The 14,626-nt window shown below is 38.8% G+C and overlaps 1 protein-coding gene and 1 long non-coding RNA gene across 7 annotated transcripts in view; one reads left to right on the plus strand and one right to left on the minus strand.

The window, feature by feature from the left end:
• LOC308059664 overlaps window positions 1–7,598 on the minus strand; it is a 253,715-nt gene extending 246,117 nt beyond the window's left edge. The window contains exon 1 of the long non-coding RNA XR_013926361.1: window positions 4,834–7,598. This is a non-coding gene — a long non-coding RNA (uncharacterized lncRNA). The remainder of the gene's footprint in view (window positions 1–4,833) is intronic.
• Window positions 1–12,705, plus strand: part of MGAT4A (alpha-1,3-mannosyl-glycoprotein 4-beta-N-acetylglucosaminyltransferase A) — an 83,096-nt gene extending 70,391 nt beyond the window's left edge. For all 6 annotated transcript variants that reach the window (XM_080377319.1, XM_080377321.1, XM_080377320.1 and 3 more), the window contains 4 exons: window positions 4,387–4,465; window positions 7,605–7,671; window positions 8,718–8,830; window positions 9,016–12,705. In XM_080377319.1, coding sequence (XP_080233445.1) covers window positions 4,387–4,465; window positions 7,605–7,671; window positions 8,718–8,830; window positions 9,016–9,042 — 286 coding nt within the window. In that variant the 3' untranslated portion in view covers window positions 9,043–12,705. The remainder of the gene's footprint in view (window positions 1–4,386; window positions 4,466–7,604; window positions 7,672–8,717; window positions 8,831–9,015) is intronic.
• The last annotated feature ends 1,921 nt before the right edge of the window (window positions 12,706–14,626 follow it).

Raw genomic sequence — 14,626 nt, forward strand, 5'->3', positions numbered from 1 at the left:
TTTCTAAAGCTGCCGTAATTTACTGATAAAGTTATTGTGTGGTGTGTTCTAATTTTTAATTGCTCAACAAAATAGAAAATCATGGAATCACACTTTACGTATATTAAAAAAAATCATTGGCACTTCTGTTTATTTAAATAAAATATAAAAGATGGTAAGACAGATTTTTTTTAATGCCTAAAAGAAAAAAAATTAGGTAATAGGTAGAGTAACATTTTCCTGGGCTTAAATCTGCTTTGATGTGAGGGAAAAAAGAGAGACCTTCCCTTCATAAGAAAAAAAGGAGGGTGAAGAGTTGTTTGTATTTGGTGTGTGTTTGTTTGTTTTAAAGTACAGGTGATGAAAAAGCCATCTTCAAAGAAGAATATTAAAGCTAACAGTGCAGATTAGTAATTTTTATATTAATTTATCTGCATCTTTTGGGGGATGTTGCAAAAGGTGAGAATCTTTCCAGGTGCTCACTACTGGTGGAGTTCTGAGTCTCAGTGTAGGCTTTTAAAGTACTGTAACAGTTAACTGCATTAACAAACTAATGCTGTCTTTTGTCAGTGTGTTAATGATAATCATGCTTCTGCCCTCCCCTCCCTTTGTGTGTTAGGATGTGTATGAATATTTGTTTCAGCTTATTGGGGTTCCCTGGGGTCCCCCCCCCCCCCACACACACAATTGGCTTGAGTTTATAGGTGTATGTAGCTCCATGGCAAGAAGACAAACACTCCACTTTGGTAAATACACAAGTCACTGAATATGAAAACTGAAATTTTCTTTGCAGCTTTGACACTGTTCCGTTTTGGTTTTGGGGCTTTTTTAAAACCTTCAGTGCTCTTGAAATTTTGTGTAGTTTTTTGTGCCACATGAGGTTCTAGCGCCTAGCATCCTCTGTTACTCTCATACTACATTGACATCATGAGGAGAATGTGTAAGTTCATACATTCTGTAACTTCTGGCAGCGAGGAGGTTGTCTCTGTTCTTGAATACCTACAGTAGCTAGTTTATTATCTTTGACTCTTTAAAAAGACACTGCCAGAGGAAAAGGTTCTGTAAAATGCAGATACATTCGTATTTCATTTACCAGTCACGTTAGTTACTTCTCTCTGATAACTTCCATCAAGAATGTCCAAACGTGTTCATGTTTGTGTTTTGTAATAAAAAAAGCTGTGAGGTAATATTCCATAAGGTAATAGTAGTATGTTTTTCTTAACTTTAGGTGAATTTGTGTTTGTTTGGCATTACTGTATTTAGAGGTCTATGGCTTTCAGAATTTTAATTTGAAAGAATAGTTCAGAAGGTGTTAGTTTAAGCAGCAGGCAGACAAGAATATCTTAGTGATTCCATCCTAAGAAAAATGTCAATTTACTAGAAAGAAAAAAGAATGGTTTTATTGTTTAAATGGACTGGTGTGTAAATCCCAACACAGATGTCAGAATAATATAGCAGATGAAAGCACAGATATTTCCGACTCTTTCAGTATCTGTATCAAGAAATACCTGTCGTCCTTGAAAGCCTCTGATGTATCAGTGTGTCAGGAAAACAAGTTTTACAGAAGAATAGCTAATGACACTTTAGGAGCTCTAGAGTATGTGTTTGTAAATAAAACTGTATGTCAAATTAGATTTTCTAATTTGTGAATTTTATTTCTAAGCAAAACATTCATCAGATGTGAATCGACTGTGTGTATGTATTCATACTTCTGTTTTTAATCTGTGTAACTTTTTATGTCTAAGTAGGTGTTATCTGTCAAGTGCTCAGGCAAGGCTCAGATATAAAAATAACCCTTCCTTTCTAAATGTAATGTGAAATAAGATGTGACATATGCATGTGTTAATATGTGTGTGCATATGAGTAGACATACAGTTACAGAAAACATACTAAAAATGTGGGTTTGATTATACGGAAATCTGGAAATCAGATTTTATTAATTACTTCCATAAATTGTTTTGGCATTCTGCCAACTTTTGAGTGCGTTGCCCTAATGGAGTGATGACTGTTGCGGGGAGGAAACTGCACTTCAGTTTGAAAAGTTGATAGCACAGGAGGAGAAATGGTTGGCTATGGTTATATGGCTGCAAGGTTGTTTTTTAAAAAAAAATAAACCCCAAATAAATAAATAGCACAAGACTACCACCTCCAAAAAACCCACAACCCAACCCACAAATAAACAAAGAATAACCCATACTACCACTTCTTCCCTACCCACCTCCCCCAAAAAATCCCCACCCAAGCATCTCAAACCCATTATCACTCATTGAGATCACAGATCACAAGGAGTTTCTTTGTGGCTTTTTAGGTGTGTCTTCTCAGAAATCAGATTTGTGAACCAGAAAACACTAAAGAAAAGCATCATGTCTGTGGTTTGATTGGAGCATTTGATGGCAGCACCTTAGATGTGGATGTCTGATCACTTGCATTTTAAAATAAGGCACCTTAGAAATTTCAGTGTTTTCAAGAGGAAATTGCAGTAGCAGTTAGAATATGCAACAGACTGAAGGATAGCAAGTTAGATCTGCTAGGTCAGAAGACATCGGAATATACCTTTGGTCTTCTGACCAGCTTTGCCAAGACTTTTGTTTTGCTTATTATTGAAATGTACAGTAAAGGCATCTTCCTAGAAAGTATAATTAAGTCTTTGGGGGGTCTTGGATGTCACTAATGTTATAGAAAAAGTCACAAGATTTTTCTTGGAAGAACTGTGGATGTTTTACGTAGTTTGGATACTTTAACGTAAAGGTTAGTCAATTCTAAACTGCAGTGGGGAAATAGTGTTTCTTGAAGCACAGACAGTGTTGAAGCTTACTGAATCCAGTTTTGTTTTGCAGTTCAATCCATGTTCTGCTGAAACCAGTGCAATGGAAGTCAATGTGGCTTTTTTACATCACACTCTGTGTGGTTTTATTCCTTTTCTGAGCCTTGATAAAAGAAATGGTGTGTGTGTGTGTATTTTTTTAAATTACTTATCTCATTTTGGGATCATTGACGTTTCTGTTAGGGTCAGAGAGCTCTGTTTTCTTCTACTTGTCTTGTAGCTATGGAGTATGGGTTAATGAAAATGTTTACCTGGCTTCAGACGTATTAGTTAAAGACAAACTGGAATTTACATCTCCAATTATGTCTTAATAAATTGCAAATTGAGCTAATGTTTGTAATTTTAATCAAGTGATAATTTCTGAACTAATTTTGTCCCTGGCTGGTGATATATTTAATGTTGAAGATGGTGCTTACTGTTAATTTCTCTAAGTTCCAATTGAAGAAAGGTTTGAAATGTGTTGATAGATTTTTACATATTCATTTAAATGTATTAAAAATAAAATAGGCTTGTTAAAAGTGGCATCTGAGTAGGTGTAATATCTAGGTAGTTTTTGACAGCAATCTGAATAAACCGTAGTCCACTAGAAAAAATGGTAATGAACAATTTTTCAAGCATTGATACCACCTAGTGGTAAAAAAATATTGTTACTTGTTTACATAATATGTATTCAAAAGAATATGAAGTCTGTCTATATATAAAGGGGAATTAAACTGTCTTTTGTAACATCTACACATGTGTGATACTGCAAAAGATGTTTGAGAGTGGGCAGCTAGAATTGCGTTTCACTGCTTGGTATGTATAGGGATGGTTTTGATACAATTCTAGACATAATTACTCAGTCCCCTTTGAAGAAAAAAAAAGAGACATTTAATTAAATGCACAACTGAATGAGAGTAATGGGGACTTTGTACAGGTATAAACAAGAAGTCCTTTTCTGTGTGTGTATGCACATCAAAAACATGCTTTTGTTTAAAACCAAAAAAATCTGTCTTTGGAGTAGAAGTTTGAATTCAGATAACATTAAGGGTGTGGATATGGGTTGGGAATTCCTGGCACAGTCATTAATGAGACTGCAATGAACCAGGGTGGAGAACTGGTCTTGGGGAAAACTAGCCTGGCAAAATATTGACTTGGATAGATTCCCAGAGCTTGTTCAGAATGGATGTGCAGAGTTCATCCTGTGGGCACAAGGAGGAGGTGACATGGTGGGCAACAATGGGGAGAGGCTGAAGGAAGGCAGGGCTACTGCTTCTGGAGGTGATACCAGTGCATGCCAGGCAATAATGACTACAGTGTTGGGTCACTTTGTATAATGCGATCTGTCAAGATCAGATTATGGAAACTACCTAAGTAAAATCCTGCCCAACTACACTTTCAAAAATGAACAATTTTAGCCCTTTCCATTACGGTAGTATGTGAAACCCTCTGTCATTTCTTATTGCCAGCTGATGTAGGTCCAGTGTAAAAGTTACCTTTATCATTGTAACATCTGTAATGTCATTATTAACATGTAATATAGTAATTTAGCTAATTCTGACTGAGGTATGCAGTGTATTTTATTTCTCCCTTTTCATTTATAGGTACTTGTTTCACAGTGGCAATCCAGAGCATCCAGGAGACATACTTCTAAACACAACTGTGGAAGTTTTGCCTTTTCAGGTATGAATTTATTGTGTCTTTGCTATTACAGGATGGAAGCAAACCCTCCTAATTTTATTGACTTTTTTAACAGGGTGAGGTAGACATGCATGCTTCTTTTTTTAAGCATAGAATCTTGATGCTCTGATGCTTTCATACTTTTTAAATTGGATCTAGTCACAGAGAACTATTGTAACTATTCAGATGTTTGCTCAGAGTGCAGTCTGCTGCAAGTGCTGTTGGTAATTTGGAAGTGAACAAGCTCATTTTCTTCCCATTCACTGCTACTATTTAAAACAAAAAAAAATCATAGAAACATAAAACAGTTTGGGTTGGAAGGGACCTTAAAGATCATCCAGTTCCAACTGCCCTGCCATGGGCAGGGGCACCTTCCACTAGACCAGGTTGCCCAGAGCCCCATCCAGCCTGGCCTCGAACACTTCCAGGGATGGGGCATCACAGCTCCTCTGGGCAGCCTGTTCCAGTGCCTCACCACCCTCAGAGTGAAGAATTTCTTTCTTATATCATCTAATCTAAATCTTCCCTCTTTCAGTTTAAAGCCATTCCCCCTCATCCTAGCACTACGTGCCCTTGTAGAAAGGCTTTCTCTCCAGCTTTCCTGTAGGCCTCCTTTAGGTACTGGAAGGCTGCTATAAGGTCTCCTCGAAGCCTTCTCTTCTCGAGGCTGAATAACCCCAACTCTCTCAGCCTGTCTTCTTCATAGGAGAGGTGCTTCAGCCCTCTGATCATCTTCATGGCTCTCCTCTGGACCCACTCCAACAGGTCCGTGTCCTTCTTATGTTGGGGACTCCACAGCTGAATGCAGTACTGCAGGTGGGGTCTCACGAGAGCAGAGGGCGAGAATCGCCTCCTTCAGCTTGCTGGCTGTGTTTCTTTTGACGCAGCTCAGGGTGCAGTTGGCTTGCTGGGCTGCAGACGTACATTGCTGGGCCATGTTGAGCTTCTCGTCAACACACACCCTTGAAGTCCTTCTTCTCAGGGCTGGACTCGATCCACTCTCTGCCCAGCCTGTGTTTGTGCTTGGAATTGCCCTAACCCACGTGCAGGACCTTGCACTTGGCCTTGTTGAGCTTCATGAGGTTTGCACGGGCCCACCTCTCAGGCCTGTCAAGGTCCCTCTGGACAGCTTCCCTTCCCTCCAGTGTGTTGACGGCACCACGCTGCTTGGTGTCATCAGCAAACTTGATGAGGGTGCACTCAGTGTGTCCCATGTCGCCAACAAAGACGTTAAACAGTGCCAGTCCCAATACCGACCCCTGAGGAATGCCACTTGTCACTGATCTCCCTTTGGACATTGAGCCGTTGTCTGCAACTCTTTGAGTGTGACCATCCAGCCAATTCCTTATCCAGTGAGTGGCCCATCTGTCGAATCCATGTCTCTCCAGTTTAGAGACAAGGATGCCATGCAGGACAGAGTCAAAAGCTTTGCACAAGTCCAGGTAGATGACATCATTTGCTCTTCCCTGGTCCATCAGTGCTGTAATCCCATCATAGAAGGATACCAAGTTTGTCAGACACGACTTGCCCTTAGTGAAGCCATACTGGCTGTCACCTGTCACCTCCTTATTTTCCATGTGCCTTAGCATAGTTTCCAGGAGGATCTGCTCCATGATCTTGCCAGGCACTAAGGTGAGACTGACTGGCCTGTTGCCTGGGTCTTCCTTATTTCCCTTTTTAAAAAGGGGGTTATGTTTCCCCTTTTCCAGTCAGTGGGAGCTTCACTGGACTGCCACAGCTTCTCAAATATGGTGGATAGTGGCTTAGCCACTTCATCCACCAGTTCCCTCCGGACCCATGGATGCATCTCATCAGGTCCTATAGACTTTTTCAAGTTCCTTGGATGGTTTCAAACCCAATTTTCTCCTACAGTGGGCACTTCTTCATTCTCCCAGTTCCTGCTTTTTGCCTTCTGTGATTTTGGGCAGTGTAGCTGGGGCACTTTCTGGGGAAGACTGAGGCAGTGAAAGTCATTGAGTACTTCGGTCTTCTCCATGTCCTGGGTAACCAGGTCTCCTATTTCCTTCCAGAGAGGGCCCGCATTTTCCCTAGTCTAACGTCCCTCAAACTGGAACATCCCTTAAGGAAGTAATGCTGCTGAGCTTCTATTGCTATTGACACAGTTTGTGGATAGATAAACAGGAAATTCTCTATCTGGCCCATCCCTAAGCTGTTGGTGTCAGCAGGAAGTGTCACTAATACGAGAACAGCAGCTGCAGAAGGGATAGGTACTCTCCTGAGGGAAGCATTTCTCCACCATGGACTTCAGTAGAGCTAGAAGCCTGTTCAGGTACTTCGACCCTGATCCTCCCTAAGCAGAACTCAGAAAAAACAAAACCAACCCTTAAAATGCCCAGACTGGATTTGTCTGGGACTCAAGCAACACCTTCAGAAAAACCCAACCAACCAAAAACCAAAATGCCAAAACCAAACAACCCCCCCAAACCAAAATGAAAAAATCAAAGAAAAACCCCAAAACATCAAAAAACCCACTGCAAAACCCAAAAAGTCCTGTTTTTTCAGCAGCTTCTCTTAACAGTAGAAATTAAAAGAAAAAAAAAACCCAACAAAAAACCTGATATATTTAATCTCCTGTTTTGTCAAGCATTTTTGGAAGATTCTTAGGAAATTCTTACATTGGGTCTTTTAGTATTGGATCGTGTGATTCTGGGTGTAATTTTCCAGCTGTTTTTGAAGCTCTGGTCTCTTCATCTCACCCAAATTCTTACAGCAAAAAGTAGCTCTTTTGTTTGTCCTTAGAGAAATCTCTGGTTCAACTATAGGAAAAGAAGGCAAGATCCTGACTTAGCTTTTCTTCCAGTGTGTATGCCAGTATCTGCTCTGTATTCTGTTCACGTGGCAGTTACTATGCAAGTTACATAGGGCACTTAAGGTACTCTTTTTTTTCTACTTTGAAGCCAAACATTGTTCAGTTCTGGAACACTGCTGCTTTTTCTTTTTTTTTTTTATACTGGCTTGTCTAAGGCTGTAAATAACTACTCCAGTTATTTATGTGAACTCTAGTTCATAATTATTTAGGAAAGATGGATGCTGAATATATAATGACTGCACACACATTTGTCTTTCTCTGGCAAAGTCATATGTCAAAATAAATGATCTCATTTATGCTTTGTTGTTCTAGAATGAAGAACTGGTATTAAGCAAAGAAACCAAAGACAAACGCTTAGAGGATGGTTACTTCAGGATAGGTATGTCACAGTGGAAAGAAATGGGTATTGTTACTACTGCAACAGTTAAGACATTTTCATTAAAATCAAAACAAACTTAAATCTGAGTTTTGATCATTCATTTTTGGGTATGTGACCTTGCAGGCTTCACTTAATATTGTTCCCAGTATTTCTTTTCTGAGTCTGATGTACTAAACAAAGATCAAGTGTGACTCTTAGTTGTAGTGCAGCTATATCCAACGTCTCTGCCAGGATCGATCACCTAGATTATTGTAGAGGAATTTCCAGGTTGTATAAGATCACCTCTTCTGTCCTGTGACTGAGCAAGTGCCTCTGTGTGAGCTGTGTGCTTGGCCTGCATTTGAACCCATGCTACAGACAATCAGCTGTCCTGTCACGGGATGAGATTGGCATTTCCATAGCCAAGCAGCAGTTGGGGAAGGTTCCAAGGATACCTGTTGTCAAGGAAGAGAAATTTACTCGTGGGTTGTATTTAGTTGCTGGATTTAGGTTGGGCATCCCTGTTACAGTGAAAGCAAGTTTTTTTCATCTTAATGAACTGCAGTTGCTGTGTGTATGTTTTAAGTGTAAAGTCTCACTGGGCTTTTAAATTGAATTTTTACTCATCCTAATATAATTGAAGATCCTTTAAATAGGAATGTATTAAGCAGGAATGATATCCCTTGTCCTTAATCCTCCCTGAAAACACACAAGCCATGTTTTGTTCAATGATATTAAATGAAAATCTGTGCCAAAATCTTCCCAGAGTTTGAGGTGCTTATACCCTTAGACAGTTCCAAAGTTTTTGTTCTGAAGTGTAATCCTGTTCAGATTGGTGTGCTCTGATGACACGCACTGTCTGGTTTGCTGCTGCAAAGCTGAGTCTGACACCAAAAATCGCTGGCTGTCTTTTGTTTAGGGAATGATACCAGTCAGCCCTACAGCCGCCAGCAATAGGTTTCACCTGTGAATTGTGGTACTACAGAGACGTTTTTCTGGACACAGATTTTGTACTGTACTTTGTTGCACAGGAGTTAATTGAGGATATATTTTTGCTTCTTTTGCAGGGAAATTTGAAAATGGTGTAGCTGAAGGAACAGTTGACCCTAGCCTAAATCCTATTTCATCATTTCGGCTTTCAGTGATACAAAATTCAGCAGTCTGGGCAATTCTGAATGAGGTGAGACGTGGTGTAACCTTTTAAACATAAAACTGGCAAATGTGAGATTTCCTCATCCTGTCAGTGTTTTGAAGCTAATGCTGAAAACTTAAAGTTTGGCTAATGCTGAAAACAGTTACCTCTTATTACTGAGAAATGTACTACCCTAAAACATGACTTCTTTTTTTCTGATTCTCTTATTTCAGATTCATATTAAAAAGATTACAAACTGATCATGGAAATCTGCTTTAGAGGAAAAAGGAAGAATCCTTGAAAACTTTTCCTATAAAATCAGACATCCTTAGGAAGTCACAAATTGAAAATACTGAGCATGCACCTTATTCCAAATTTCTTTCATTTTCACTTGATCTCTACCTCTTGTGAAATCTACTGTAGATGAGAAGATTGTACTTACCCCTTCTTATCTGATCCATCCAGAAACTGATGCTCTACACTGATAACGTTCGTCTGAGGCCTAAGTTGTCCTCCACTTTAATGTGACTTTACCATCTTATGGTTACAGAACCCTGCTACACTTAACCTGTACTATTTTGATAGTATAGTAATATAGAGAAGTTGTACATATTGTTACATTCCTTGAAGAAGAGAAAAAATATAATTATTGCTAAATATGTTTTATGAAGGGGGTACTTTCGGAGTTCCATTTATTTTCTATAACAAGAACCCTCTTTTTTAGACTGTCAGGGATATATATTAAAAATGTTAGGGATATTTAATTTATTAAAATAATTTGAAAAGTACATATTTTTATGCAGTAAAATTTTAAATTGATATAGTTTTTTTTATGAATTCTCTAGTTTAAGTTATCTTTCTACATTTTTCTTTGGAGATGCAAACATAAATTAATACCATACTTCAAATATACTGCCATGTTTAAAAAAACTAGATTAAGTTTCTAAATTATGTAGTTTTGTACACAGAATCTGAATGATGTTCAGAGGCATTAACAGAGTTCTGAAGAGCATTATTCTTTGGGGCTATGAAATTCCACTATGTACAGTTTGTAGCCACATAAAAAGCATGCTGAAATGTCTTGTTTCATATTATGTACTAAATCGGCAGTGATTTTAGATTGAATCCATTGCATTTTAGAAGAATTTTTTCAATTGCAAACAGTTCTTTCTAAAAATCTTTGTAGACATTTCCTAGCCTGGACAGATTCATTTTCTGTACTGAAAACAAATCATTCTCCAGCTTTGCTTTGGAGTGATAGAGTAGTTACCTTTTATCAGAAGCGTTAAGAGTAGTTAATACATTTGATCTACAGAAGCCTTCTTTTAAAAAGATCAGTTACCACAGCATTTATTTTAGGTACATTACAGTCAGTAGTCACGGTTTATTTTTGTTTTCTTCCATTGTTCAAGAAGCAAGGTATCAGTTTGACTCCTTTAGTGATCGGTGTAGTAACCTTGCACTAACTTTTAGTAGGAACTGAGTTTGGCCTCAAGTTACTACCCTGCCTTTTCATTTCAAGGAAAACAACGCTGATCTTAAATGAATCAGAAACTGTGTCAGGAACAGAAAGTGGTTTGGATTAAATCCAGAGCAGAATTGTTGCAGGCAGTACTAATGCTGCGGCTGCTCTGATTCTGCTTAGCTGCTTAGGTGTAAAGACACAGGCATGGGAAGATTTAAGTCATCTAGTCAGAAATGATCAGGAAGAAGAGAGGCGGAAATTCCTCTCTTTACTAGGAACAAAGTGCCTGATTGACATTGGAAAGGAGGCATCTTCCCTGGCTTGGGGATTCTCAGCTGCGCTGTGAACTAGCCTCCTGGAACTGACATCTCAAAAGCTGGCCCAGTTTTCCGTGGGAGGAAAGAAAAAAAACCTCCGTTATCCCCAACACAGAATCATAGAATCGCTGAGGCTGCAAAAGACCTTTGCAATCCATGGTCAGGGCACAGATACACAAAACCTGTTGCGGGGTCCCTGATCTAAATCTTGAATTTGTATCTCCAGGATGAAAGTTCGACTAATAGATTTGGCCTCTTTTTTGTGACATATTTATAAGGATCAGGAGCCTAAACCTGACTGTCCAGCACTGCAAGCCATCACCACTGGGATACAGAGTCTTTTCTTCTGCCTTGTGGGAAAATTGTGTCGTAGCTTTGACATTTCAGCAATTTTCAAGTTTAAGAGCTTAACTACTTCTACAGACCAGAGTCATTTTGGTTTAGCTGTGCTGCCTATGGACACAGGGAAGACAAGATTTGTACACAGAGGTGAGACCTTCTGTTTAGATTGACTGGCATAATTTGAAGAAAAGCAGAAAGCTACAAGGCAGGCCTTGTTTACTTTTTTCTGGTTGCATCAGATGGTGTAAATAAAACGTTACTTGGAAAGCTTGTCTTGCCCATACAGACTGTGGGCATAAGCTAAGCCACTGGCCACATAAATGGAGTTTATTCTTGGATTTAGAAACATGGGTGAATAGGCTCAGAATCCTGTGTGAGTCTCGCCTATTGTGGTGCCACAGCCCCATTCGTTAGATGTTTAATGCCATGCCATCAAATTATTGCCATGCAATGGCTTCTTATTACACATTAGCTAGTAAAGGTCTAAGAAAATATTTAGGTTTTCTTCTCAGCTGTGCCTGTGAATGAATGATGCAAGTAATTTAAGCTATAGCTATTTATAACAATTTAGATTGCAGAAATATGTTAGATATTGCAGTTTGTTAATATAAGTAGTTTTGCTGACGGTGACTTTCATCTTTTTCCATGAGTTCAAAAGTTTACTGGTACCACTTATATAAGAAAGCTGTGTGCTTATTCTCAAAGCAGCACTGTTCCTGATGTTTCACAGTGGTTAAGATGAATCATTGCTAATATATTTAAATATATAGAACCCTTACCACATTGACTGCAGGACTCTGGTTAACAGTATATTTTCGTTTTCAAAAATGTTGAGATGATACTCATCAAGACAACAAATTAACTAGTGCTTAGTAAAATATGTGGGGTTTTTTTTGAAGATTGTTGCATTTTTATTACATTGTATTAGCAGGAGTTGGAAATATTCTGGGCTGCTTTAACACTCTAAATGTTCCTGAGCTTATATGCTCTTTAAATAAATGTGCCACATTAAGACAAATTATGTTTTGTAAATTCAGTTACATTCAGACCTGGTGTAATCGGATAGTTCTGCAGATTTGCTTGGAAATTTTGCTGAGAAATAGAAAAAGCAGGGAAAATATTTCCTATCTAACTATTTCTGCAGACAACTATTTTAGGCTTTCTACCTTTCAAATTCCAATCCCCAAGTCAGGCTGAAGTGTTGGAAGTCTCCTTCCTGGAATTATGGTGAAACAATGCTTCAGCTGTTTGGCTCAACAGCCATTGGCTTGGGCACTCTTTATGACTTTGTACACTCCAGAGGGGCTGGTGTCTCTTACACATCTCAGTCCTAAGTTACGGTATTACCACAGGGGTTTCTCAGCATCTTAAACCTGTTACCTGATTTTTTGGAAGATTTTTTCCTACATGCATTTAATTTCAAGTTCTTTTTGTTGTGACCTTAAAAATCACCTCTAGGCCACTGAGTCTTACAGTAATCAAATAATGGAAAATGTTTCAAAATATACTGCATTATCCTGTTAGGCTCCTTCTGTTGCTGTTAAAGCTTCAGAAAAGCGAACTTTTGTGAAACCAAAGGCATTAGCAGAAACCTTCATTATCTGGGCAAATTATTCTTATACTGGATGCCAGACCAGCTGGTATGAGTGCTGGCTTTTCTGAGTTGATCAGAATTGCTCTGGACCAAGGAAATACAAGACTGTCAGTATAATCTTGCTTTGCTCGTTCAGTGGGTAGTCCTACTGAAAACGTTGTAAATAATGTGAACAGGATGTGATCCCAAATAAGCACTTTTTTTTTTTTTTTTAAATTACTAAGAGTTTTTCTAAAGCACTGTATAAGGCTTTGCGCTTTTGCGGACATCTCAACCATGTATTTGCATTGATAGGAAATTCTTCTATAGATACATTTGTTTTTTCTTAGCTGAAAGATGGCTTAGAAAAATTCAAATGGATAAATAAATTATTCATGGACCAATAAAAGACTGGACTCTCCTGCTGTATCACCGCTTGTCTGGCTGTTCCAAAAGCAGTTTCTAAATACCTTGAGTCAGTTTAGAGCAAAGCAGTTTATACTTTGCCCATGTGATACACGATTCCTTGAATGGGCTGGAGTGGGGTTAGTCTTTGGTAAAGTCAAACAACTGTGTAACATCTTTTCTTCATTTTTTCCAAAGTATATTATAATTTCAGTAATCTTTGGTTTTTTTGTTGGAAACATTTCTGCAGATGAAGTATTGTAGTAATTTGTAGTTTGCTTCCAATTTGGAATTATTTTAGTCTTGAGGGGGAAAAGAAGAATTGAATCACTTGAAACTTTGCTCCCCTGAAATTAACCCTAGGTTCAGTATTTGTTCTTACTAGGAAGGATTTATTCTGAAAAAGCTAAAGCAAGTAACTGTAGTAGAAAGGGGAAAAAAACCCTGTGTTTTTAATTCATCTTTACAATCACCAGCATAATGCTGAAAGGCTATTAAACAACTGGTTTTCAGGCTAGCATTGATTGCTGACATAAGAAACACACAGACCTGATGAACTAGTCTTTGAGAGTGTCACTTCCCTGACCTTAGTGGTCCCTTAATGTTTTTGCTGATTTCTGCTGTAAACAGTATGCTGCTAGAACTTGAAGCAGCTTCATTTTGAGAATGACGAAGCCTTCTTTCAAAGGGACAAACTTTGGTATCTCTAAAGGGAAGGTGTGCAGGCCCCGAGTCTTTCATTGATTTCAGTGGTGTCCTGCCACTGGGCACTAAATAGGAAGTTATTTTTACTGTTGAACTGAAGTGGGTGATCACTGGTGCTAGGATTCCTGTTCGGGAAAAGGTGTAGTTAGGCCACAGCTGCCTGCAGGACAGGAGCCAGCGTGGGAGCAGGTCCTGGCTGGAATCCTTCACCTTCCACGGATCAGCAGTTCAGTGCTTTCCTTGTTAAAAGGGGAACATTGCTCAGCATCTGCTGAGAGGAGGAGACAATTCTCTTCGAGCCTTAACAGTGGCTGAAACACACAGTACTGTAAGATGCACTGCCAGCATATTTGGTATTTTAAGATAAATATAGTTTTTCCTTAGAGATCAAATTCTAGTATTGAAATTAAGTCTTACTGTAACCAGTTTACTCTCGTGTTGTTTGGGAAACTGAATCCTAGTGCTCATGTTTCATACTGAACACCGCTTTGGAAAGTTGTCATCTTCATTTTCCAGAAGATACTGTTTGTGATGGTCAGCTTATCCTCCTGCCTTGTGGACTTTACAGCTGCAGGCATTGCCACAGGCCCACCCTTGTAGCCCAACTAAACTTGTACTCCCCTTCCATGTTCATTGACCTGCCACTCGTAATGGTGGATGTAGTAACACTCACTGGACTTCTAGAGATTGGGTTTAAAAACTTGCTGCTATATTTGGAAACCTGATATGGGTCATGTTAATTGTGCCTTTCATCACTGTTTCTTCTGTGTGCCAGTTGTCCATGTATATTTGAAGTAATCATTAAAATAAATCTGTTCTCCAAGTTCTTTCATGAAAGGAGGGGACAGTTCTGTATCTCGAGACAGGTAATGTTGCTTTACCGTTGCAACACTCTAAGATCTGTACCTTCACACAGTCCCAAGGCAAGGTATTCCAATATTATTCTGAAGTAAAACTGCTTTTTGGTGTCACTTAAAACCCTGATAATGTAGAGCTTATGCCAGTATGTGCAAAATATCTGCAGTAAGAGTTATGCT

The sequence above is a fragment of the Falco punctatus genome (genome assembly GCF_963210335.1).
Source record: "Falco punctatus genome assembly, chromosome: 2".
In the NCBI taxonomy this organism is placed as follows: Eukaryota; Metazoa; Chordata; class Aves; order Falconiformes; family Falconidae; genus Falco; species Falco punctatus.